General features: G+C 41.7%; 2 protein-coding genes across 2 annotated transcripts; one reads left to right on the top strand and one right to left on the bottom strand.

Moving 5' to 3' along the window:
• Positions 1-16: 16 nt before the first annotated feature.
• Positions 17-4,174, bottom strand: ikzf5 (IKAROS family zinc finger 5). Its single transcript, XM_035172421.2, has 4 exons — positions 3,756-4,174; positions 3,477-3,632; positions 2,997-3,170; positions 17-2,917 (listed from the first exon to the last, which is right to left on the bottom strand). The coding sequence occupies exons 2-4, from the start codon at positions 3,607-3,609 to the stop codon at positions 1,950-1,952; spliced, it is 1,275 nt and encodes a 424-aa protein (XP_035028312.1). The 5' UTR covers positions 3,610-3,632; positions 3,756-4,174; the 3' UTR covers positions 17-1,949.
• Positions 4,175-21,915: 17,741 nt separating this feature from the next.
• Positions 21,916-25,209, top strand: hmx3a (H6 family homeobox 3a). The gene is made up of 2 exons (XM_035171824.2): positions 21,916-22,846; positions 23,658-25,209. Exons 1-2 carry the CDS (start codon positions 22,558-22,560, stop codon positions 24,278-24,280), a joined length of 912 nt encoding a protein of 303 aa, XP_035027715.1. The 5' UTR covers positions 21,916-22,557; the 3' UTR covers positions 24,281-25,209.
• The last annotated feature ends 2,457 nt before the right edge of the window (positions 25,210-27,666 follow it).

Below are 27,666 nucleotides of genomic sequence, written 5' to 3'. Positions count from 1 at the left end.
ACAATAATAAAATCAATAATGTCACTTGTTTATTTCTCTTCTTGAGCACAAAGAAGGAGGAGAAAAAAGAAACAGAAAAAGTGCAGCTCAGTTAGAAAACACTTTACTTATAAATTAGTTTATCTATCTCACATTAAAATGATTTGCCATCCCAGAGGGAGAGTGATCGCCAAGAGGCTTCAACATTCACCTAAGAACCTACGACACACAGAGAGCATAAGGCAGTCATTACTGGATGCTCTTATTACTGGTTAGCATGGTGACAGAGAGGGGGTCCTACAAACAGTAACTATGATCTCCACGCATGTTGCTAAGCAACAGACAACAGTACCCGAGACAAAGAACAATCTTGCTAAAGAAGCAGTCTTACTGCAACATGGTTTTGCTTTTTTGACACTGAACATCAATCCAACCACTCAATACAATACTCAGTAAATATTCAGAAAAGCACTGGGATCCATATGATAAATGGGGGAATCTCACAAAGGCTAAAACGTGGTATTCCCAGTGCTACGTGGCAATTCTGAAAAAAGTGATCACATGAGACACAAGACTTGGTGATTCTGTCCTAAACATGGAGATACTGGATATTAAAGTGACTTCATACAATATCAAAAGATCAGAATGTAACATGATGTGATTCAAAGTGTGTGGAGGAACTTCAAAACAACACAACATCAGTAAAATCTAGTTAAACAACTTTGCTGGCTGACCAGAATCACTGGTACAAAGTTTGGCCAGGTGTTAACATGGGTGTCACCTGTGTTGTACAGCTGGCACAGATGATTTTAAAGTTTCTTAGCAGCATTTATTGAGCAGAATTTTGGCAAAAAGAAAGAAAAATAGTCACGGCCGCCATAGAAAGTGACGGCCAAACTTTGTTTTCTAAGGTTCTGGGCCTATCAGTTACAGTAAGAAGAGGTAAGTGTAATAATAATCTTAAAAGTAACAGTCCTCTTTATCTTGGACGCACAAGAAAGGTGACTTTGTCAGGCACTGCAAAGAAATAGTAGTAATGCACCAAGCACTGAAATAACTTCAACAAGGCTTAAGTTAGTAACTCAAGTCTGACAGTTTGACTCCTGTGTGAGAAGCATTGGAGAAATATGTATCTATAGGTCCGGGAGAGTTGAGAATTTATTTGAGTGGTCCAGTCAGATTTCCCCTTTGTTTGTAAATCTGAGAGTGAACCTCCCACTTCACTCTCTTGACAGGCACATGTGAGCTACAGTCATGTTTCCTCTGGGAGGTGATGTCAGGGTTTCAGTCGGCAAAAACATTACACCTAGCAACTACAAAAAAAAAAAACAATAGCCCTTTGCATTGGTGGTGTCCCTTGAAAGGGATGTATTGTGTTTGGACAATCCTGATTCTAATAAAGGTATATGAAATATAACAGTGGATAAGATTCCTGAATAATTTCCATCTAGCAGTCCCTGGTTTTCAATCAAAAAGTCAAATAATCTGTAAATCGGTTAGTGATCTGCTATCGGATCGCATCTTTGTGAGTGAATGCGTTTCATTTTAAAGACAAATTTTAAAAGTCAGGCAATCAGTTAAGCTCACGTACTTCAGGGAAGCTGCAACATAGCATTATTTTCTGTCAAAAAAAGTCAACTAACGTTATGAATTGGCTACTTAATCATTAAATAAAGTGTAGTAGTTGTTTTTTCTGGTTCCCCTTGAATATGACTCTCTCCACCACCACAAATAAATTCTCAACCTTTACGAAAAAACACTGATCATCCCTTAATAATACACTTGAATGGGCACCTTTAATTATACAAAAAGGAACCATCTGAATTTTGCCATTTTCCTGTATAAGTACAACGGTCAAAGGCTAGGCTACATCAAGGCCAAGTAAAAGACCAATAAATAAAGTTACTGTGGAATTAATAAAAACAAAGCTGTCCGTTGAAAGTTCGCTCAAATGTTTCCTCATCCATCCATTACTTGTGCTGCCCGCGGGCGAAGTGGCAGGCGAAGTCATACTTGCTCTTGCATTTGTAGCCACAGATGTTGCACTGAAACGGTTTCTCGTAGCCATGGCAGCCCATGTGGATTGTGTAGAGGATGTTGTCGGGGAAGTAGATGTCACAGTGCTGGCAGTGATGCAGCGCGTGGTGGTCCTGGAGTGGGGCGGACAGGCCTGGGGCTGGCGTACTGGGTTGGCTGTTGGAGACGACACTAGGCGTACTGGTGCGACCACTGTGCTCGCTGCAGGGTCCTCCTCCAGGGCTGCAGTTGCTGTGCGGAGGAGCCCGGTGCTCTGGGGTGATTGGGGATGAGGAGGAGGCGTGAGCCACGCTGGCTGTGACATCTACAGGAGCTGTGGAAGGGTGGGGCTGCTGGATGAGGAACGGCTTCTCATCGACGATGGATTCTGCTCCTGGAGACATGGGAGGTTGAGTCAGGGCCTGGGACTCTGACGGGAGGCTGGCCAACTGGCCTGCAAGTGTGGACAGCTGGTTCAGGGGGTTATCCATAATCATATCATGGGGAATATGATTTTGATTAGTGGCGAGCCCGTCCTCGACTGCCCCGCTCTGATTACCATAGGTCTCCTGACGTAAGTGGGGCAGCTCGTGAGAGAAGTCATTCACATTATCCGCCTTGTGCACCACCATAGAAGGGGGGCTGAAGTTGATGAGCAGCCGGCGACCGTAACCCAAAGAGCTGGCCTTCTTCTGTAAAACACTCAGCATCTTCTTGTGGGAGAGTGAGCGAGCGCCTTTCATTGGGAGGAGTTTGTGGCGTCTGCGGCGGTGGTGCGACAAGTTGCTACGGTCACTGCAGCGGAAGGAGCACAGCTCACACTTGTACGGCTTCTCGCCTGTGTGCGACCGCATGTGGGCCTCCAGGTGGCGCTCGTAGGCTGAGGCAAATGGACAGAGGTGGCAGCGGTGCGGCTTCTCTCCTGTTAAATTGAGGAAAACAGGCTAAATAACAAAATATTTGTCAGCAGCGTCCTGCGAAGGTTAACCACTAACACTCACCTGTGTGAATTCGGATGTGCTCGATGAGTCGTGCTGTGCCTCTGGTGGCGTAGTTGCAGTAGCGGCACTTGAGCTTGCCGTCGTAGGTCCTCTCGAAGCCATCCACGAGGATCCCTGAACTGTCCTCCAGGGACATGTCCACTGTGGGGTGATCCAGGCCATTCTGACTGCAGTCTGTGAACATCAACATTAGCAGAACTTAGAATTCATACAAGAGAAAAATATAAAACCTACAATACAAACTCAGGTTATACTTTATAACTATATAATATCCCCCACCCCTCACCGAATGTCAGCTCTGATCCTCAAATGATAAGTGTATAGATAATGAATGGATGGGTTATTCCAGTGGTTGATGATAACAGGTAACAGCAAAGTTTGTCCCAAGTTATCAGAAACAAATCAGTATAAAACTGCAGCAAAGCCAGAAGCCTACATTTACACATCAGGGCCATAAGCAGAGGTTAACAGGACCTGTACCTGCTGGCAGCTCGTCCGCCTCCTTGACGCCGCTGACGGAGCCTGATATCATGTTGACATGCTGGGTCTGCTGGCTCAGATACTCCTGGAAGTCCTTCACAAAGTCCAGCGTGTCCGGCTTTTCCTCACCCATCGAGAGAGAGAGGGAGTCCGACACTGAAACGACACGTCAACAGGAAACACCATTAACAAATACAGAGAGAGAGAGAGAGAGAGATAGAGAGAAAAGTCAAAGAAACAACATGGAGCTAGTTGGTGATCGGAGCTGCACACACATACCTGTTCGCCGGCTGGATGTTAAACACTTTCGCTCACTTCCAACACGGGGACGGGTCAGTGCTGGAAACCAGTGTCCGAAGAACAGGAGCCCAGTGCGGTCCGGTGTGAGCTCGGTCCCCGCTACACACAGCTCCTCGTCCCCGTCATGTTGGAACCGGAGCTACGTACGCTGCGTTAGCCACCGCGGCTAAAGTTAGCTTATCTCAGATACATCATCTTTATCGACAGGAAGCCCGTTATCTGGTCCACGCCGTCATTTTAATGTGTCACGTTCGGGTCTGAGATTTAAAAATAAAACCATCAAGAGAACTGCTGGTTTTATGTCTCTGACGTCGACACGTTAGCTGCGAGTGTAACGGAAACACAACCTGAGAAATCAAAACAATAAACCAGTTGGAGGGGTGAAGGTTCAACACGTGTGCACCGCTGAAAGGCGTCCTGACACCAGCGAAGAGCAGAAGAAAGGTTCCTACCGCTGAAGCTGTTTACTAAAAATACTGAAAAGTGCCACAAGCGTCTATCCTGTGTGAAATCACAGAATCCACAGTGAAGCAACGGAGAAGAGCAACGCGAATGGACTATGCACCTGTTTGTCTGTCAATCTGATGACCTACAAGGCCTGAAAGCGCTCCAGAGGATTGGGTAAGATACTGTATAATATCATTGTTGTGTTATTTGCTCATCCTTAAATGTGCTCCATCCAGCTTACGGCCTGTAATTAAACATCAGAGTGGTTAGTACACATCTTTAAAATTATAATGTATGTTATAATAAATCAAATATCTATAAAAGAAACTTTATCCAACCAGCTACAGGAGAAGGAGAAGTTTTGCCGATTTGTTTTTGGCTTTCTGACAAAACATGCAAACATGCAACCCTCTTGCTTAGTTTTAAATTGAATATGAAGACCACAGACATAGCATCAGTTTAGATTGGCACAGCCCTCATGATGGTTTCCTACCATTAAGTTAGTGAATCTGAGGAGAAAGGTTTCCACCGGTAAAGCTAGGGATTTGCTTTCCACCTGGTTTGAAATAGTGAAAGAAATGCTTGCCCTTTTCTCTGCCTGAATACCGAAGATATCAGTTTAATACAGCACAGGCCTAAAAGGTTTAAGTAAAAAAATACAGTAGATTTGGGTACGTTACTGTTTAACATTGATGTATTATTTAATAATCCTGTATTTGACCACATTCTGCCCATAGTTAGACACCAGATTGGGGAGGTCACTTACTTAAGATGCAATTTTTCATAATAAATCAAATACCTACAAACAAACTTTATCCAACCAGCTACGTAAAAGTTGCCTTTGACAGACAGGAGAACATTTTTCTGGTCATGAAAGTGATTAAACAGTTTGTTATCGACTTTCTGATGAAACATACAACTGTTTTTTTCTTGCTTAGTTTCAAATTTAATATTAAGAAATAAACCAGTGTATAATTTGAGATTGGCAAAGCCCCTATAATGATTTTCTACATTGATGATCTTTCATTTCAACATTTAACTCTTATGCAGGAGGAACTTGTTTTAGAAATCTTGCATGTTCCTAATTAAAAAATGATATTGTTTTGTAATTATTCCAAATTGTATCAGTTTTGAACAACAATGCACTTAGAGACAGTAACTTTTTTTGTTTTCTACAGATGTGTGAATTTAAAACACCCCTCTCTCGACACCAGCTAATGAAGTTAACTGATAGCGTGTCCATTCATTCGTCGCTGACATGACACACTTTCTAGATGTACAGCTTCCAATTAGGAGCAAGTGGCAAATGAGCCACAACAATTGCATTACTTTCCAAAGCTATTGACTCATTCATGTTTTATCATGATCAATAATTCACCAGTCGGGGCTTGGTGAAGATCGCGTTGCCCCATTTGTGTCAAAGTTGTAGGAAAGGCACTGAGGAGAAGATGATAAACGACCAAGTTGAGGGAGGCTGCTGTATCCTTTTACCGCATTACAACTGCCACTGTCAGAGCTGCGGTATTACAGCAGTAATGTAAACCAGCTGGCAGGGAGCTCCTCACTTTGTAACACAAGTCGATTGTTTGGTGTTTACACTTTATCTTCCTGTCTATACTATATTCTCTAATAAATATAACTTGTGTGTCCCTTATTTTAACATATTATCACATATTTCAACTTTCCCCCCATAGGTCCATCTTGTACACCTGCTGCTGCTTGTCCTCATGCGAGCACAGTTCAACATCCAGACACTGGATGGCGCACATGTCTCAGTGGTGGAGCAGGTACTGCCCATGATTCTACCACACACTGGTTTGAGACACATGTTCTCCACACATGACACAAGAGACAAAGCTAAGACATGTGGACGAGTAGGGTCCACGAGGACGAGGTCCCAGGACGAGGTTTGACTCCTCACGAGGTTTGACTCCTCACCATCACACAGGTTGTGACTGTCACTGTTCACACAATGTTCAGTCAGATAGTTGAGCCCTGTGTTTGTCAGCTGCCTATCCCAGAGGACACAGGAAGTGGGGGGGGCATGACAGTCGACCTCACCGGTTGAACCATGACCGCCGGAGCAGCCAATTACATCAGCTCCTAACAGCCTGTCCACACTAATGTTATTTTATTGCAATTTAATTATTCTCAGGTTTCCACCGGGGCCAGGTCCCGTTGAATAATTCACACACAGCCACAATGATTTGTCGGCAGCAAAAAGACAAAGTGCACACTTCTCTGCGCTCTCATTTGTTTCAGCGCTATTGTTTTTAACTCCCATCATATAAATCATAGAAACAATAATCTTATGTTGTGTTTCCCACTAAGCATGTCCCGCAGTTAGAATCAATGCTGCATTCGGTTTAAAAGGATAGATTTATTACGCCTAAAAATACTTAAGGCGAATAATTGGTCATACTTAATTTTGCATTAATGACATGTCCACGGCGCAATATATTAAGCTGTTCTGTTAAAGGGCATTGGGCATGTATTAATGAGTGGGAGAGCAGGTAATACTCAGATAGGGATTAGTGAGGCTGGCATTTACACGTTATAATGCTGTGGTCACATTAGTCAATCAATCAATCCAATAGAATCTGATGGGGACTTGTATAGAAATTACTTTATATAGTAAACCTTCTTTTTCAGCCATGGGTACGTTTACATCTAACGATAACACACTCATCCAAAAATGTTGTCAATTTAACTAGGAAAATTGAATGTACATATATTTAACATTTTGTAAAGATCAGACTTGAACTCAAAATCTTCAACCTCAGGACTAATCAAATTCATATGAGCGAGTTTGAATACACACAGTGGCACATGCAGAATGGGCTCTGGGACAACACCTGTCTTTGAGAAGGTTGCAGTGTTATCCACTTGCTCTGATTCACATTTAAAAGGCCTGAATACAAAAAGGTTCCCTCCTCCTCTTAACTGCTTGATTTACAGGCTGTTTGTGGTTTAATGCCACACAGGACAATTCATTTGCTCCTCCTTTACCGAAAGAAATGGGAATTTAATTTAGAGAAGGTCTTAAGCAGTTTTTTAAGACTTGGTGTCATTTGTTGGGCTTGTGTAAGAGCTGCATTAGAGATTACCCTCCTGGAAAAGCTTTTTAATCCCAGACAAGTGCAGCCATAGTAACGGCACACAGGAGCCTCTCGGAGGCAGAAAGGTGAAGGGGGACTTTGACGAGATTTATTCTTCTTCTGCTGAGACTGTTTCTTTCTTGAGGTCTCCCGCTCCACGTGGAGCATTTGAAAAAGAACTGAGAGGTGGGGGATAGGATAAAGGAGGTATATATTAAGCTTTTCTTTCCTCTCACCACTTAATTTCCTTGCAGGCGCGCCTTGCGCCGTTGTAATGAATGTAATTGCCGCCTTTGATGAGAATGCTATTATCTGGATCACACTTTACATGGGCAAACAAGACTGCCCCTCCTTCCACCTCCACCTCCCATTTAACTCAGCAATGAGAACCCCCAATTATGCAGGGAACAAGTGGCTTTTCATAAAGCCAGCGTGTCGCTCTTGATTGGTGAGGCTGGGAGCCGGCTACATGTGGACAAAGGATAGATTAGATGTGATATAGGCACACCAAAAACCCCATTTCCTTGATTAATTTCCTGCATGCCTCACAGAAAGGGCCCACTCTCTCCCCACTGAATTCTATCTCTCCTTAAAAGACAAACTTTCATCTTTTGATAGGTGTGGCACCTCAATGGACAGACGGACATTTTATTGACCCAAGTTTGACCACAGCTGCCTGGATCGCAAGAGAGATTAGGAGCGAAAAGAGAAATGTTTCACGTCCACGTGGGAGGACGGGATTATTTTTCTTATAAAAAGCTCAAAATCATTTTTCTGCCCTCGGCCTGGATCAACTCACTTTTTGTGCTGATCTGTTTGCATTCTCTGCACACACACACACACACACACACACATACAGCTCGCTCATTCTCTGTCTCTTTCACACACCCACGCACAGACACACTGAAGCACGCTAAACACCCATTTGATAATAGTGGCGAACAGATATGATGGTAGTTTATGAGGCGACACGCGATAAAACTGCTGTCACCTCAGGAAGTCTAAGTGTTCTTCTGACTGCCTTATTACCGTATTAAAGCACGACTCGACAAATTCACACACACACACACACACACCTCAGCCTGGCTCCGACAACGTGGCGTGATTCTCTCTAATATTCCACCAGGCTGAAATATCGAGAACAATCAAATCGACTGTCACAAGTGACAAATTATACTATTACTCCTCAAAGATTGTCATCCTTGAAATGTATTCATAGCCATTTCTTCTTTATCGGTGAGTGATTATTCCTCAAACCAAGCAATTCTCCTGTGATGAATTGGTAATCAATTCATTTGACTGTTATGCTTTGAGAATGGCTGCGAGGAATCGGCAGCATTGGTCACTCTCATCCACTTGCATATATATCCCGCACTCACCCGTGGTGCTGTTGGGCCTGATGGATGCCAGCTGCCCGACCACCTGACTCTTAAAGGTTTATACCATCAGAAACAGCTTGCCATCCGCGCCCAGTCACGACAGAGAAAAGAATTGGCCAATATTTTTGACTGAAGTGGCATTTTAGCAGTATTTATTTCATGGTCCCACTACCAAAACCAAGGGTCACAAATAAAGAAGATGGTATAATAGCTTTTGACTGGCTGGCGAGCTCCCGACTTGAAATGAAGTGTCCAGTTGTGAGTTATCGTGGCCAAACGTCATTTGTACAGCCTGAAAAGTGGGGACATTTTTCTAGCCTGTCACTCTCTGGCTATAGCTCATTGTCCTGAATGATGCCTCTGAACGCACAGTTGCCCTAATACGAGCATTTCACTCGTGCAGCAAGAAGCCTGGCAATGGATTAGCCTGTCAATAGCAAGATAATATAGTGCATCCACTGGAACATCCTTAAACTCCAATGGGACACTCATGTAGAGCATCGACTCTCAACATGTCTGCCACACTGCACACGTTTGCTCTGCAGCTGACTGAAACTAAACCAAGATCTCTGTTTTTTTTAAGCTCGCACGTGTTTTCATCAATTGCTAATTATTGTCTCCTTCTCCATTGAATTAATGGTTTGGTTCATGCAATGTCTAAAATAGCAGGTTTTCAAAGTGCTTGTTTTCTCCAAATTAAATACAAACAATATTTTGTCAACCATCACATGAGACAAGTAGCATGTCTGGAGCTTTTTCTTGAAAAATTATTAATCAAAATATTGTCTAATTAATTTTCTGCCAATTTGCAAATCGATGAATCAACTAATAATTTCAGCTCTACTCTTCTTGTTTAGCCACGTCTCTTTATTTTGCTGGTAGTAGCTAAATAAACCCCTGAACTTATTTATTTTTGTGTGTTGTCTTAATACCTTTTTAACTGGTCATGTAAAGCAGTTTGAATCACTTTGTTGCTACAGTGTACAAAAAAAAAAGTTTCTTACCCCAATAATGACACAAAGGTTTAATGAAAACAAAAGAAACAAATAGGCAAATTGTTTTGATATACAAGCAAACAAATGGACGGGAGTGAAATCACCTCCTTTGCTGAGGTAATAGAGAGAAAACACAAATTCAACCTAATATTAAGAACATAATGGCAATTATTTCAGCAGTAAAATAAAAGTTTTAGTTTATTTTGTAAAATAAAACTTTTCATATCGGCAAACATAGTCTGTGAGAGGCTCACATATGCTGAATGAATTTGTCCGATTTATTGGTCGGGCTTTTATTTTGAATCATAGGATAAAAGGTCTCTAAAGGTAATAAAACATTCCCCTCACCTTTTATATAGATTTTTCAAGAAGTGCTGAATAAACGCAACATCTGAATCAGGTAAAACACATTAAAAGGGATGTTTTTTTATAAAACATCTTTTTTTATCTTAACAAATTAAGATCCCTATCTTACAATTCATCAATATGAACAAAGCTAGTCACAGAATTCATCGGGGGGCTGGCGGCATTAAAAAGTCCAGTGCTCTCTAAATTAGCTGTTGAGTTTTGATCTCTGTATGGATCTCCTGGAGTGGCTATTGAGTCACAGTAAAGAGTGGTCTAAATCGGACAGTCCTGCTAATGTGAGGGAAGTTTTAGATTAATGAGGCTTCTGCCCTTTCAGGATATTGATCAAAGCCAATCTGGCCAGGAACGATTTCCCATGCTGCCCTGCTCTAATATTAATAATGTATCAACATCATGAACAGAACTGGGCACAGAATTTCTCGGGGGCACCTACAGGATTAAAAAAATACTCAAAGCTCCAAGAAACGTGAGGCCCACTTTAAATTAGCTGTTGAGTGTTGCTCTCTGTGTGGTGTAGTGGAGTGACTGTTGAGTCTGATGAGACTGAAATGGAGGATGAGGGAAGTTTTAGATTAATTTACAAAATGTATTTAATTTTAAACCCCATTATAATATCAAATTCTTTGGGGTGTATAGCCGTATAAAATTGCTTACATTTTTTTTCCCTCAAAATAAAATAATCATCAACATAAATATGAGCATCTGTACAATTGTAAATAAATCTTTGATTTCTGTACACTGAAAAAATTGCTCATCTTTAAAACCATTTGAAAATTGGTAACACACAAGTTTTTTTTTCAAATTAAAATGATCAATTGTGTTAATATAACTTGTGAACTGTAATTTGAAAAAAATGTATTAATTTCGGTGCTCCCATTTAAAGTAATTTTTTAAGTTGGTCGAACAAACCCAGGAACTCTGGGCAAGAGAGCAAAACAATTCATTTTTAAAGATACTGTAACATAATGAGTTTTATTTTTCAAACTAAAACACTTAAAATTATTGATTATTAAACTATTTCCCATGCTGTCTTTTGTCCGTTTCTAGTCAGTGACAGTACTGGCACTATAGACAGAGGACATCTCTGCAGATAGCACTGTCTTGTTATGTTTGTTATGATGAGATCACTCTTTTGAAAAGATGCTGTTCACTGATGATAATAGAGAAATAACGTACAGACTGTCATGTAACGTAGTGTGCAGCTTTCACACTGCCTGTGCTGCTGCGTTTATGCTGCTTTAAATGTGTGAAAATGTAAACACTTCCAGTCAGAAGTGTGGACTGTGTTGGGTCTGTGGACTTTACTGGCAACAACAGTCAAATAACCTTCCAAAATGTCTCAGAAAAACAATATGCAGAGTCTCCAACCACAGTGAACCTGGTTGGATGCTCCGCCATAGATACAAAGACAGATGTAGGCTTCATCTGCAGAACAACAGCCTCAGTTTAAAGCTCCAGAAGCTGTGTCCTCTCACCACAGCGGCTCCGTCGCTGGCCCTCCTGCAGGCATCGTTAGCCAGACGATGATGGGAGCCAGCCTCGGCCATAATGGGAGGGTTGACTGACCCCTGACCCCGTATCGATCCACCGCCTGTGTCCAGCTGGGCCTCCCCAAACTCAGTCAGCTGGAGAGGTGTTTAAAAGCTAACACCCATGGTTCCCATCCACTCTGCTACACACTCATTAATTACATCATTTACCTGTGACAGTGACAAACCTGCCCGGCCACGCCGCAGTTTATTAGGGTCACTGTATAAAGACCGGGCCAAACCCAGATCAAGAGTGTGTGTGTTTGTGTGTTTGTGTGTGTGTGTGTGTGTGTGTGTGTGTGTGTGTGTGTGTGTGTGTGTGTGTGTGTGTGTGTGTGTGTGTGTGTGTGTGTGTTTGTGTGCAATGGAGAGTAAAAGAACCCATCTTATACAGTTTGGGATTATGAGTATAGATGCGGGCTCCAGAGGGGGAGTGTAACTGTTTTGTCCTGGGCCGTCAAGCTCCTTAGTGGGGAAATTTATTTTGATTTATTTAATATGTGGAAAGACAAAGATTGCCAATTTCCTTCTACAGATGAGAATATGAGTATAGATTCTAGAAATACAGGGGAAACCAGCAAAGTTGATCATTGTAGTCCTTGTAAAACAACACGCAGGGAAAGGAATTTGACATGTTTTTGGATGAAATATAAAATCTTGAGGATTTAGGAGCAATTTTCCTTTTATGTCCTTTGTGTTTTTACTTTCTGGGCCAATTCGCTGACTCAGTTCTTGGCCGCTCTTTGTTGTCTTTGCCGCTCACAAGCAGTTGGATGTTTGTGGCCCATTCATTCCTCCAACTTTTGTTGCTGCCTTTGCATTCCCTCTTATTTCTGCAGGTGTCTCCGATTTTATATCCGCCTAAAAATCACCCCCAAGTCCCCCCCACTGCCTTCACCCCTCCATCGCTTCTCCTTTTTCAGTATTCCCCTTCCTGTTCTCTTTACTATAGCCCTCCACACAATAAAAGACTATTGGTTTCCTCTTGCCATACCTTTCCCCACTACACGCTGGTATTTCAATCTTGACTCAATCGAGGAGGCTGACCTGCAGACATAAAGAATTGGCTTTAAGGCTTTCGAAATGGAACTAAATCTGCAGCAGGTCACACTGGGGGAAAATAAGTGGCAAATGTAAGTAAGCATGAAATAGTTTTTCATAAATAATCCAAATGACAGCAGGCTTTCTAATGGTGCCAGGGGGCTGTAAAAGAATATGTTGCCAATTTCTCCCCTATTAAAGTGAAATAGAAAGCCAAATACATAACGGTGCTGACGGAAAAGTTGCATACCTGGGCCCGTTGCAGTGGAGATTGAGGACACATTTGGGTGTTAGAGGTAGTTGTAGTTGGGGGTAAGGAGGTGGAGTGATTGCTAGCCTTACAGTCAAGGTCTTCTCGCTGCGGGAAAACAAATGCCCCTCCTTCACATCAAATCAATTGGTCAATAACTGGCCCCCTTTCCTGTGTGTGCACAGGTAGGCAGCTCTCATCTGTCCCTGAGCAATGTTGATTTGATTTGCACTTATGTTTTTACAAATAATCAATGCTCCATTTTGAATAATACAGGGGCCGGTAACAATATACCTCGTCAGAGATGGAAAAAAGGAGGGAAACAAAGAAAGAAGTAGGAGGTTTTAATGGGAATGCCATTAAGATAGATGTAACGATTCTGTGTGGGTGTAACAGAGTCCAAAATAGCACAGATCATCTCTGTAGTTCTTTAGATCAGTCAAGGTAAACGGTGGTAAAAGAAGTATTCTGAACCATCACTGAAGATAAAGCCAGGCTTAAACACCCATTACATTAAAGATGTTTTAAAAAAGTAGAAGTATGTAAAAAATATTTGCATCATCATAGCATTTTTATTCAGGAGAAGTTTCTGTTGTAGTTGGTTGAAGTAGAGCTGCAGCAAGCTAATACTTTTATTTACAGTTTATACATTTTCATCTCAGCGTATCTTTCTAAACAGAATCTTATAAATCCTATATAAATATAAAAAGTAACTAGTAGCTAAAGCAGAGTATAAAGTAGAATCATACAAAAGTTTTCAATTAAAGTAAAAGTACCTCAAATCTTTGACAGTTACAATCCAGTACTGCCGAAAACATCTTTGTGTTCATGTACACACTACCCATGGTGTGTATGTGAAAACAAGGATTTTACCTACAATCGTGTGTGTGTGTGTGTGTGTGTGTGTGTGTGTGTGTGTGTGAGAGGGAGAGAGAGGCTGATTTGAAGTCCCTCTCAGTCAGACTCTGTTATTTATTGCTATTAAATGGTTAATTTTCCTGGGTGCCCTGAGGACCTTGGGGTGTGTTCAGATGTAAGGGAGATAGAGTTGTCAGTGGCTGCTGTGAATGCTTGATGTATTAAGGGAGTCATTGTGAGGGATCCATTAAGGTCCCTCACATGTGTCCCATTTTTACTTAAAAAGATGGAAAATAACATGACGTTTATTTAAATGTATGTTTGGGTAGTATTTGACATAGCCTCTCTGGGTCGTTTTAATATCACATGTAACATGTAAATGGTCTGTATGTATATAGCGCTTGAGTCTTTGTATATCCATATTTTCTCTATGTATCTTTGTCTATACCCAGTAGGTACTTTATTAGGTACACCTAGCTAAGAATGCACATGAGAGGTAATATTGCTAATATGATATTGAATTAACGTGATGATGAACAAAAACAGTAATGTTACAATATGTACCACGTTGCAGAGTTAAAGTACACATCAAATATATTTTACCCAAAGATGGTTTCTGTGAATTTAGGCAGACTTTACCACACTGATGCATCTTTTAACTGTTAGTTTTTTCTGCTAAGTTTGATTTTATTTAGAAATCTGATGCTATAAAAACAGGTTGAACCGGAGCACGTGTATCAGCTGGACCTCGATCCATGCCTCGTCCATCTTCGAGTGTATGGGTCATATGTTTGCAGGTCAGTGAAGTAAACTCACGTTGTGCATGGAATCATTGTTATGTAGAAACAATCAAGTGTTTTATTCAAACTGCTGCATAAACATTGGTTCGGTATCACAACACTAAAATCCACTAAATAAAAAGATTGGTGCATTTAGGGTCGAATGATTCTCTCACACTCACTCTGCGGATGTTAAATTCATTCACTCATTCAGTGTCGGTGTGTGTGCGCTGGCCTCACTTGTCTCTGCTCAGGTTTCCTCTCATTAGTGCGTCCTGACAGCTGAAGGAAGAGGCAGAGGAGCCACACTAATCAGCTGACAGTAATAACACTCTTTACCACCCCGCGACACAAGAGAGGGAGAAAAGAGAGCAAACAAACTCCAATTACTGTCCGTCACAAGGAGGGGGCGCAATCATGTTTGGCCGCTCTCTCTGTAATCATCTGCTCCTTTACTGAGCTCACAGGCCAAACAATTGGGTCAGTGGAGTTGTGTCCACAGAGAGGAGATGAATATTAGTGTCAAGTAGGAAAACACCAATTTTGCTCTCTGACTTGGAAAGTGTGAAGCTTGTTGAGTTTAATAGTCTTGCTCCTGTTTTGTGTTTGGGTATTTCCTCCTTCCCTCGTGTCAGATAAGTGCAGGTTCTCTGCAAACCTGATAGAAGAGCAGGAACAAAGAGGCAGTTAAAGTGCTATTAGTTTTGATTGGTTAGTAATGGGCTCTTATTCATTAGCCAATTTATTGATCCATCTGTAATCAATTTTGGCTCATCCCCAAACCCGTGAGCTGAATCTCAATCCATTTCCTCCAAGTGTCTGAGTCACAATGAAAATTGACCCCAGCCCTTCACATACTTAATTCTGAGGGAGAAGATGTGGCTCCTCTGGTTAATGTGGAGTTCTGCCACATTACAGTGGAGCGCACACATCAGTCACATGTGTATGTCCCAGCCCGCTGGCCTCAGAGGACTGAGGCTGTGGAGAGGAGCTCTGCCGTCTGGATGCTCTCTGTCCGGTGCGCACTCAAGTCGCTTCCTCTGCTCTGCTCACGGGGGTCGAGGGCAGCACTTTCTCATCCCTCTCAAGATCCCATCTTTGATACCAACAGCTCCTCTATTATGCAGCGGCACAGAGGGATCAGCTGTCTCCTTGGTTGTGGACAAAATAATGTGGTGGCACTGAGTGTGCATTACACCAGTTCTCTGGGTCAAGGCTCTGGGTTCCTTGCCAAGCTCTTAACAGGACAGTACAGCCAGTTAACCTTATTTGAATGTGTTGTGAATGAGCCATCTTGTGCAGATGATGCCCTTTTGGAGACAGATTAAGTGCAGCAGTGATCGGGAGATGGATCCGCGGTATCGAGATCCCACTGATAAAAGCACTCGACCAATCCAGAGTGAGTCTCAGCTGTCAATCGTGACGTTTCACCCCGTTTTTACTGCATGAAATAACCAACTAAAACCACTACACAAACTACTGGTGAAACAAACACTTCAACATACATCAGTGTGATAAGAACTACCTAAAAATGACAGAAATCATCTTTGAGAAAAAATTATTTGATGTATGTTTTTTTCTTTGTTGTTAGGCCTATGCCCCATCCTCTAACATGGAGGAGGCCGGAAGTACCAGGGCCCGCAATGTGTTAAAGTCATGCCAGATATTGCCCCGTTCCTAGTCTTTATGCTAAGCTAAGCTAACTGACTGCTTGCTGGCTGCAGCTACTCCTCAAGTCTGAGGAAAGCAAATACTTCCCAAATCAAAGTGTTGAGTGATCCTCAGATATTTCTGCTGATGAGTTTCCATGAATCAGCGGCGGGATTAATGAGATATGAAACAAACAAGCTCCTTTTTTTATTTTTCAGACTACATTCTTGAACGGGTCACTCAGGTCACATTTAGATATTGTTAAGTGGCTTTGAATAGCTCCCTTGATTTCACAGTTCCAAATGACCCGCGATAATCAGGTCATTAAAATGAGCCCATTCTCCACATCTGACACACTTCCACTGCCGCCTCATCTGAATAACAAATCAGCTCTGGAGGGCTTTCTCAAACAGAAAGAGGGGGTGGGGGAGGGGGAGTTGAGGGGGGGAGAGAACCGGTTTTCTCTTTATTTTCAGGTTAAACTTATCTCTATATTTGGGAGCAAAGATAGTAAGTAAGCCAGAGGGAGGGGAAAAGGTCCTGTCAAAAGTGCCAGTGCCTGTGTGAAAGTACCCAGTTTTCTTAATTCATCCCTTAGGACCGGATAAGTCTATCAATCTGTTAAATTGGAAAGCCATTAGGTGCCCTGGTTTATGTGTTTCAAGCTGTTAACTAGAGGCTGATTGATTGTTGTTCCTTTGATGGGATATGCTGATCTAATCTCACTGTGTGCACGTTTGCAATAAATTACACAATTCATTTCCCCCATTTAGAGCGGGGGTGGTGGGGGGGATCGCACCTCCAGGCATGCCTCCGCTCTGCAGGCAAAAGAGCAGGGAACCTATTTTATGGTGCCATTTAGCCAGCAAGCTTTCAGCAATTCCAGCCTTCTTTCAAACCCCCCCCACCCCCCTCCCTCCCTCGCCCGCTGCCCCTCCAAAAAAAAATCGAAGCATAATCAAGGTGTATGTTTAGAAAATTTATTGTTATAATTTCCCCCCATAATCTCTTCCATTTTCCTGCAGCCGCGCTGACATAGATCATCATCTAAGAGGAGAGAATGGATAGCAGTTTAAAATTTATCGGTCTTTGATTCTCAATTATATGTGTTTATGACTTCATCTGTCTTCAGTGACTTCAACCTTTTCCATTATGGTGGAATATTATTTGTACGGAATCCATTAAATTCACAAGGCAGGACTCTAATGGTCGGGCTGCAGCGATTTGCAGAGGGAAAAGTTTTGAAAGGCTGGCTTTAGGAAAAACGCGGCTGTTATGACACAAGAAATTGCTTTATTGATGGTCTGCTCTGCTGCCTGTGCATTCGGCCATTTGTTACCCGGCCCATGTCTATATCTCAGCCTGACACTGATGAGAACTTTTCTGTTGCCCTCTCCAGATTACCCAGTTGTAATGACACATCCAGGCGGGCTGGGTAGAAGCTGACGATCCAGGGCAGAGTTTTTAGAGGTACAGAGGGTAGATATTGAGGCTGGGTGCCTGAGGGGGCTCGGATGAAGCTGCTCATAATAGAGAAAAAGGGCTACATCGCTCCTGTGACTGCTTCCGTCCAAACCTTACAGAGGTCATCATCTCTGCTGAGAAACAATAAAGCCAGAGAAGGAGTGATAAAATGTAGATAAAATGAGAGCAGGGGAGATAAAAAAAAAGGGAGGATACATCTTCTCTGTGCCCATACGGTACATGCTAAGTGACATGTTTTCAAATTATTTCTAAAAGTGATTGATCATGCACCGAGGGAATATCACAGCCTCATGTGACTGAGGTAGATTTGCCAGGAGAGCTGTCATCCTCATCTTAAATACATGTTGTTTCCCGTTTGCACAGAAAGTAACAAGATTCCCTCCAGTCAAGTGGCCGCTGAAGTGTTCCAACCTGAATGACATTGAGCTCCTTTCGACTGGTTGGTGCACGGGGCCGAGTAAAAGCTAATCAGGCCGTAATTCAAGATTCGCCAGGCCACTTACAATCAATACCGGCACAATCCCAATTAAAGTTTGCCGGGTCAGTGGAGGGCCACCAATTCCTTTCCTATACTTTAAGAAGCAATGCTTAAATCCAAGTGATCTCTGCGTGGCCTTCATTGGTTTAATGTCTCGTTCCCAAACACAGAGTGGCCACTTAAAAGTGTGAGAAGGACACAGGCTGGACAGGCTTCAGTGATAAATGTAGCGTCCGTGTGAAGGCAGTTTGACACAGAGAGCTTGTTGTGGAAACTCTCAACTTCAATTCCTCTCACCAACAACAAATAACACGTTCAGAGAGGGAACGTGCAAGGATTCATCAAATTACATCCATCTTTACCTCGGCCACAGTTATTGTGTACAGCTATAGATAATGTTTAGTCTATCATATCCATAGACTGTAGCACAGCAGAATGTGATCTATATGGTTATGAAAATTGATGGTACTAAGTGTACTGAACCACCATTTTGAAGTACTTGTACTTGACTTGAGTATATTTTTTCCATGCTGCGTTATCCTTCTGCTCTACTACATTTTAGAGGCGGATGTTATGTGTTAGTCATCTACATTCATCTGAACTTTATACTTACTATATTACTTATATATAACATATTATAAAATGCCATGTATTGTGGTACATTAAACATGTTTCATGTTTAATTTTGCACATGAAGATTTCACATACAAAATATCTACATATCATTTTTGTATCATTCGATGCAATGTTATAGATTAAATGACTTCATAATAATACTATGCATTGAGTACTTTTGACACGTTATGAACAATTTGCTAATAACACTTGCATACTCCTCATACTCCTCCGCACAGTTCTGTGTATTTGTTTGTATTTGTGTTTTCTTTTTATTTACTGTTAATAATAATGAAGTTAATGGTTGAACTGTAAAATATCAACCCTCAATTACATTTCTGTGTCATTCTGTTTTGATAACGACATCTCAGGAATCATTGCCGATTTTATTTCAAATCTATCCTCGTATATATCAGTATTGGAAATGTTTTACTCCCTTTTATCTGTATTGGATTCAGCCCCTGAAATGCCCAATCTGTCAGACTCTTCTAGTAATAGAGAATCTTTACTCCTAAGTAAGAGATCTGAATAAATTGATCAGACAGCATTAGATACCAGTTACAGATTAAAAACACTATATGATCAGAATATGATTTTTTTGTAGATTACATTACAAAAGTTAAAATTAGATAAAACTATGACAACAAAATACTAAACGTTAATGCATCAGATGTAATAGTATCGCATAGGCTATACAGAATCTCTCAAGGTATTACATACTGTAAATATTAACACTGAACTATTTTTACGTAAATAACATTTTCACTGCATGACCTTTGCTTGCACTGGATTATATTTGAATTGCAGAGTTGCTGCTTTAACTGAAGAATCTGAATATTCCCTTCCACCACTGTCCAGAACTCAAAACAACAGACTCCCCGTTCCACCATCAACATCTCTTAACCCTCCCATTCTCCTCCCAGTTTTCTCCCTCCGAGCTCTCGCCATCGCATCCATGTCTTTTATCACAATTTTGACCCACAGAAAGGAATTCTCACAAGATATCAAAACAAAAATCTATATTTAATATGGGAGCAATTACAAAGTGAAGTTGGCTGCACAGGGCCGTTGTCACCACAGCGCGTGTTTTTCATCAAATAGGTCATTAGACGATGATGGATGTAAACCTATAAAGTATCTAAACTGGACCTTTTAACAAACCACGAGCAACACTATCATTTCTCTAATAGAACCTGCTGACCGTGTCATTCCCTCCTGCCATTTGTCATTTTTCCTTGTGAAATAATCAATATCTGGGCGCTTTGAAATAAATAATATAAAAGTCATAGTAACCTACCCGAGGAGCAACAAAAATAGACTTATGGAGCATTCAGAAGGCCGTTGTAGCCTGTGGGCAGCGTCTGCTGCATGTTTCTTATCAATGCATAATATTAAATGTATTTTTTTCAAAGCACAGGATCATAGTTTGTTTATTTTCAGGGTTAGCGTCTGTTGTGTTATCATGACACCATGTTGGACTGCTAATATTTGTGGTGTAAATATGACTGAGCTCCTCAACAATCTCTATTTCACTATTCAAAACCAAACAGGCTAACGTGATAAATACAGTTACTTTTACTTAAGGTTTAAAATAATAGAGAGGAGAGTAATGATATCTGCACACTGAACAGCCCCCAAATAACAAACGACATTTAATTTAATTTTAAACATTTGATTCCATTTCTATATTTATCAGTCATATGCTGCTCTGTGTTTACTTTTTAAAAATTGTGAATTCATTTATAAACTGTACATTTTGGGGTTAAATCAAATCAGGCATGCCTAGCCTCATCTTCAAAGGGTTTTATTTACTTGCCAGAAAGTAGTCACGTTTCGTAATAGTACTCTAGGGAACACAATGGGTCCCGAACTGTTTTTAGACACAGACCAGTTTGCCATATTCCCAAGATATTTGCATTTATCAGGCTAATGTGAATTCTCTGGATTTTGTAGAAGCTCCTAATCAAAGATACACATTTGCACCTGAGTGTGAGAGCACCATGAACTAGCTGTTGGGATGAGCAACGTAAGCAAAGTCAGTAATTACATCACAGTAACAGGATATCGCCACTCGAGCAGCTCACTAAATGAACAACATGTGTTAATTGCATGGAAAAGCTGGTGCATGTAAGAACTCCACATATGACAGGGATGAAAACCAGAACCAGTGAAACCTTAACCTTGACACCTACACTCTGCTTTTCACCCCCTTCACCCCCAATATACACCAATGTCCACACACTTGCATTTCACCCACATGGCCCACAGAGGACGCTGCCTCCCCGTTCTACCTCCTCTTACACCAGCTTTCCTACTGCTTCTTCTTCTTCTTCTTCTTTTTTAAACAAGTCAATTAATATCAATGAGTGAATATACATAGCACATTTACAAAGAGTGCAATCTGAGGGATGAATTAACCAAATCGATTAGAGGGGGGAGGGGGGATAAATGACCGTGTGACCCGCAGACATTGTGGAAGTGTCCCTCTCTGAAAATCGATGAATTAGAAATATGAATCTAATCGCCCATTGGTGACACGTGGAGTAGCTGCAGCCTGATCTCAGGCCTGTTTCATATTGTGTCTGAGGAGCGAATATTTGAAGAGCAGCTATTTGACATTTCCACAGCTGGCATCGTGACTCTTATAGATATATTTTATATGATCTATTCATATCTGAATTCAAATTTTAACACAATTGAGACCTGTGTTATTTATTGGAATTCTTTTTTGCTATATTTAAATTGACTGTTACGTTAGTATTATTATTATTATTATTGTTGTTGTTTTTATTATTATTTAGAAATATGTGCTTGGTTATCACGCACACTCAATTTTCTCCTTATTAATCTTAACCACTTTAAACTGACCCCTTGTGGAAAGGTATCACCGTAAGGCCTCAGATGAGTTTTGAATACAGCCTATATTAAAATGCATATATGTTTCGGTGAGTTTTTAGAAGAGAAATACAGTCTAACATCTCCTAAAATCTAAAAACACACTTTATCCACAACCCACACCTGCAGCCTGAGTGAAAGTAGTTCAAAAATGTGTCACTGAATTTATACAGAGATAAAAATTATTTAAAAATTATTAAATTAAATAAAGCAATCTGGATTCTGAGTAAGCTCGTGAGTGATTGACTGTTGTGTTAGTTGTGTGTTGAGGCGCTCATCCCAAACCTTCCTTTTTGGCGCAATAACAGCCCTGTGTTCATTTGCTGCCTAATTGGACTCTATGAGACCAATAACAGGCGAGAACAGCGCGGCCACGAGCCACAAAGAGGGAGGATGGTCTCTCTCTCTCTCTCTCTCTCACACACACACTCTCTCTCTCCCTCTCTCACACACTCTCTCTCTCTCTCTCTCCCCTCGCCGTCTCTCCCTTAATCCCATTTGCCATTGTACATGCCCAATCGCCTATACTTTCCGCATTTAACTTGGATGACATTTTTATTTCATCATTAGCATCAGGCGCTAGACTGACTGACACGGCGGACACACTTTTGCGTGTTTTTTGACGGGGAGAGCGCGGAATGAGACATCTCCACGTCCGCGCGCTTTATTTATTTATTTTCTACCTCGCAAACATTTTTTATTTGATTTTTCTAGCCGAGAAGGACGCGTGCTGTGACGCGCTCGCCCGGGTGTGAGTCCAGTCTCCGCGTTTAGAATAATAATAATAGTAATAGAAGAAAACCAGGGGCTCCTCGCAGTCCGGATACGCGAGCGTTGTCTGTTTTTCTTTTTTTTGTGTGTGTGCGTGTTCCTGCTTTCGTGGTGCTCCGCTGTTCACACCGCAGCCACAGCGATGCCAGAGACAACGCCAGAAACGTGCGCTCCGGCCAAGGACTCGCCTTTCTTCATCAAGAACCTGCTGAACTGTGACAGCAAACCGTCCAAACCCAGGCCCATGCTGGCGGCCACCAAGGCGGCCCTGGAGGGAGGATTTTCCTTTTCCCAGGTCGGGGACTTGCACTTCCCACGCTTTGACCTGCCCGCGCAGAGGTTCAGTCTACCGGCTCACTACTTGGAGCGCACCTCGGCGTGGTGGTACCCGTACACCCTCGGCTCGGCCGCCCACCTACACAGAACTGAAGGTAAGGCTGAGTCGTGAAGTGCTAATGTTGTATTATGGGCACCGATGTTGATGTTTTGGAATTTAGAAGAAAGAGGGGGGGGGGACTATGTTTGTTTTTAAAAACCAGGAACTCTCTGGGCCATTTCCTCTGTGCGTAACTATCCTCGCCAAACGTGGATTTAGCGCGTTTTGGTGATGCACCCTGTCCTCGCCACAGAGTGCATGGGCTACATAGTGATGTGACGCCTGGTCCTCCACGAAGGCCCCATTTTGTTATGCCACGACGCGGGATAATAGATCAATAAAGTGACACACTGTGCATAAAATGAAGCAGACATCGTGAAATCATCGGATACGGGTGACGATGCGCAGCGTGCTTTTGATTTGTCTATTGGCGCTCAGCATGAACATCTTACCCCTGAGGCTGGGTCACTGACAGCCTGTCCCTGTGTGATTTATCCATGTGCGATTTAAAACACGCTGATGTGAATGACACCATCATTCATGCAAAGAAACAAAGAGGGTTTTCTGAAAGTTGGTTGTAAAACCCTGGCTTGTTCAAATAAGAGTAAGAAGTAGAGCAGGCCTATGTTTTATTCTTTTAGGCTGTTTTACTAGAGCAAAACAGTGGCTAAATTTGTCCATATTTAATTGTGGTGTTGTCAGTAATGTGTAACTATAAATAGTCTATTTTTATGTCATTTTGTGGCACTATTTATAACCAGCACAGTTTCCCAAAGCTCCCAGTCTGTGCTGAGTGCAACCTAATAAAAAACCCAGAGCATCAGTCCATCAGTTAATGACCACATCCCCCTGTGTCCCCATTTCAGTCACCCACAAACTAGGCGTCAGAGACTCCTCTCCAACCTCGGGCACGGACAGAGACTCTCCGGACCTGGTGCTCAAATCCGAGCCGGACGCCAAAGACGACGAGGAGGACGACGAGCACAACCACAGCAAAAGCGGCGATGAGATCATCCTGGAGGAGAGCGACACGGAGGAGGCCAAGAAGGACGAGCTGGAGGAGTGGAAGAAGAGAGACGACGACAAGAAGCCGTGCCGCAAGAAGAAGACGCGCACGGTGTTCTCCCGCAGCCAGGTGTTCCAGCTGGAGTCCACCTTCGACATGAAGCGCTACCTGAGCAGCTCGGAGCGGGCCGGCCTGGCCGCGTCCCTGCACCTGACGGAGACGCAGGTAAAGATCTGGTTCCAGAACCGGAGGAACAAGTGGAAGCGGCAGCTGGCCGCGGAGCTGGAGGCCGCCAACCTGAGCCACGCCGCGGCGCAGAGGATAGTGCGTGTGCCCATCCTCTACCACGAGAACTCGGCCGGGGAGAGCGGAGGCATCGGGGGCAGCGTGCCCGTGAGCCAGCCGCTGCTCACCTTCCCGCACCCCGGCGTCTACTACTCCCATCCCCTCGTCACATCCGTGCCGCTGCTCAGACCGGTCTGAAAACTGCTGGGTCCTGAGTCCAAAATCAAGTAAAAAAAAAAGAGAAGAGACTTAATATTTTTGTACAACTGACAAAATAAAAAAAAACAATAAAAAAAAAAAACAGACATAAACACTGTCAAACCATGGAGCTATTTTGGCAAATATAAATTGTGTCATTTTCCATGAGGGTGCCGTTTACAAGTGATTTGAACATTCAAATCTGATTCTTTATATTATTATTAATTATTATTAATATTATTATTAAATGAAATGATCACTTCTGGGGTCCACCTGCTCACACTGCCTGATGTGTGTCTTTTAAAAATGTTCCCTTGGTCTCTACACCATGACTGTTGCTGGACAGGCCAAATTTACAGCTCCACAAAACAATGTACCTTGTTTACAAAAAAACAAACACACAAACATGGCGGCCTAAAGTCGCAGGCTTGCTTATAAAGAAACACACTTGTTTGATTTTTCTTCACATTTCCAGAACTGATAAGACGATGATGTGCAATACACTGACGGTGTGCTGGGATTTTCTTTTTTTTTTTGGTCACCTGTTCACGGTGGAGAACCGATGATGCTGTTATTGTAATATTTCCCCTTTTAAATTTTTTATTTTATTTGCCGTTTGAAGCGTTTGACGGGGACAATCAAGACTCTCTCAGCTGTAAACTGCTCCTGTAGCTTCATGTTTAGTTTTAGTGACTCTCTCCACAATGGACACGTCCTTCAAGCACAAGCGTCATGAGCTCCAGCGTCTGCTTCATCCACTTTGTGTTTTTGAACAAGGAGGTAAAGAAAACACCCCCCCCACACTGCAGCGTGGTGGGTGTTTTGTTGTATAAAATATGTAAATGTATATATTTAAGGAGATGCGGTGGAGAGGAGCTGCCACGTGCTGCTTCTCCTTTGTACAGTAAAAAAAAAACAACGTTTTGATATTGTATTGCTGAACCATGTTGTGAAATAAATGGAGAATACATATTCCTTACATTTTAAGACATTTTTGTACGATTTATTTCCTGTGGTTTCTGTGGTGGTGGATTATAATATTTTATAAACGACCTGAGGAGGTTAAATTGAGCTATTTTGTATATTTTATACATTGAGTTCAAGCATTTCAGACATTTTCACGCACCAAGAAAAGTAAACATTATGAAAGGTAATGGCAGTGATGAGACAGATTAACGCTTAATCTGATAATAGACACAGACACACTTGCACGGGCAGGTGGGTTCCTGTAATCATTTTAGTATTATGCACTTTAAAAAACGTTGTTTTACATAAAAAGTGGCTCGGTCAATTAGATGCGTAATTACCACCATCTTGCCAAAATTATGGATAATGTATTCAGAAGAGGACATTACTCCCTGAGTGTGAGCTGCTGTCTTTTAACATCTCTCTCACGGCCGTGTGTGTGTGTGTGTGCTTAGTTACAGGTGAGCTATAGAAAATTCACACTATTTTGGCGCTGCAACAAGCTGTCAATGTGACTGTCAACACATTTTCATGTTGTTGTATTTTAGTTTTTTTAATTTTAGTATAAAACACATTTCGAAAAAAATATTTGAGAACTTAATAAAATTGTTCTTATCTATTTATTCATTTAATTTTTGTAATTTTTAATTTTTGTATACCACATTTTTAAGGAAACGTACTACATCTGGTGCCTTCGATCATTCAGTTTGGCTAACTGTCCAATTTTTGTTAACATGTTAAAAAACACTTGAAAATCGAAAAAAAATTGAAGATCATCCCTATATTGTAATTTATTTACAGAACATCTCATAGTGTCTCTACATGGAAGCATTTATCCTAGATTAATGGATTACCTTGTAAAAATTAAGTAAGAAAAAAAAGTGTAGAATTTAGAAATAAATTATTAAACTGGCACTTTGTAACACACATGAACCTACAGGTGTCACCGGTCACTTTCTGCGACTAACTCAGCGAACTCATGCATTCGTTTTTATTCCATTTGATGAAACAATACATTTATAAAGAAAAACTAGATAAAAAATAAATAGGATGAGATGATCCTGCTCGTTTTTTCATACTTCAATACTTCTCTCAAATCAGGGATCACAATGTGGGCAGATTTTACTTTGAAGCCCTTCAGCCCTGGAAAATAATAAAAGCAAACTAAGTAAATTCCATATCTGCACCATCCCATCAGTCCATCACGATGGTTTTGCTTTTTGATGCCACAAAATTGTTCAGAAATCAAATATTGATCCAGGTGTTTTTTTTGACAGGGTCCAGGCGAGACATTATGTCCAGGATGAAACTAAGGCTGACATTTTACAGTTGGTGGGTTATTTAATTTGATTCAATTTATTTAATTTCATTTATTTAGTTGAGGTAAAGTTACAAGGGAGCAGTGCAGACCCAAGGGGAGGAGGCTGCAGTGAGGAGAGGGAGGGGACACTCCTCTCAGCTTCTGTTCAGTTTGATGCAGCCAAAATAAAATAACACTGATCAGTAATAATTCTTTACAAATTAAATCATATTTTCAGTTATAAATAATCACTATGATGCATTTTTTAAAAATTTAAATAAAGGTTTTAATATCAGAGGTTGTGAGGAGGCTCCACCTTCACACTGTCATCAGGTGACAGGGTCCATGCAGGTTGCAGAGAAACTACAACCGTGATCCCTTTTAAATAAAACAGCAGAGCTCCACGAGGCCTGATTCACTCGTAGTTTATTCATCGTGTGTTTTAGAGGTTCAACCTGTCTCCAGTGATAATGGGCTAAAAACACGTGAAAACACTATTTACACCATTCCAACAGAGCAAAATGTTGAAATTAAAAATTCAACAAATGAGATTTTGAGTAAAAAATCAACCATAAGGGACGCACGTGGATTTCTCAGTCAGAACAACCTTTGGTTCACGGGCAATTTTCTATTTTCACGAGTGGGCTAATACAGTTATCGGAAATGAATCAGTCAGCTCTAAACTCTATATGATGACCTCATCAAGAGACAAAAGGTTCATCCAAATATCGTCAGATCACCCAAGTATTGACGCGCACCTACCATTCACACTCAACACGGCCCCATTACTGCAAATTAATAGATTAGTATGGCATTATTCCTCTGGCACATATCGATCCGCAAACGTCTGCAGCGCATTGCGTCAAGTAAGAGCAACGCTCGCATGCTCGCCGCTTTCGGATCAGCTCATGACCTTGATTTGCGCGCATAAATTGAAAAAATTACCACTCGATAATTTCCATTTGTGCGACATCTTTATGTAAAGGAGAAAAAAGGGAGCGGGGGCCAAAATCAGATAAAGCACATTTGCAGGGGAAGGGGGCAAACGGACGTGACCGAGGACTTCGCTCAGTGTGTTGCATTAAAATGGAGAGCTGACTGGGTAATGTTGAGCATCCCC

This window comes from Hippoglossus stenolepis, chromosome 12 (assembly GCF_022539355.2).
Source record: "Hippoglossus stenolepis isolate QCI-W04-F060 chromosome 12, HSTE1.2, whole genome shotgun sequence".
NCBI lineage: Eukaryota > Metazoa > Chordata > Actinopteri > Pleuronectiformes > Pleuronectidae > Hippoglossus > Hippoglossus stenolepis.
The sequence above is the reverse complement of the archived record's forward strand: the minus strand, read 5'-3'. Positions and strand labels throughout refer to the sequence as shown.

Excerpts from the sequence above, each read along its gene's own strand:
- ikzf5 (XM_035172421.2), bottom strand. The coding sequence starts at position 3,609 with ATGGGTGAGGAAAAGCCGGACACGCTGGACTTTGTGAAGGACTTCCAG. Across the intron at positions 3,171-3,476 it reads GGCGGACGAGCTGCCAGCAG|ACTGCAGTCAGAATGGCCTG; the intron begins GTACAGGTCCTG and ends TGATGTTCACAG. Across the intron at positions 2,918-2,996 it reads GCACATCCGAATTCACACAG|GAGAGAAGCCGCACCGCTGC; the intron begins GTGAGTGTTAGT and ends TCAATTTAACAG.
- hmx3a (XM_035171824.2), top strand. The coding sequence starts at position 22,558 with ATGCCAGAGACAACGCCAGAAACGTGCGCTCCGGCCAAGGACTCGCCT. Across the intron at positions 22,847-23,657 it reads CCACCTACACAGAACTGAAG|TCACCCACAAACTAGGCGTC; the intron begins GTAAGGCTGAGT and ends TCCCCATTTCAG.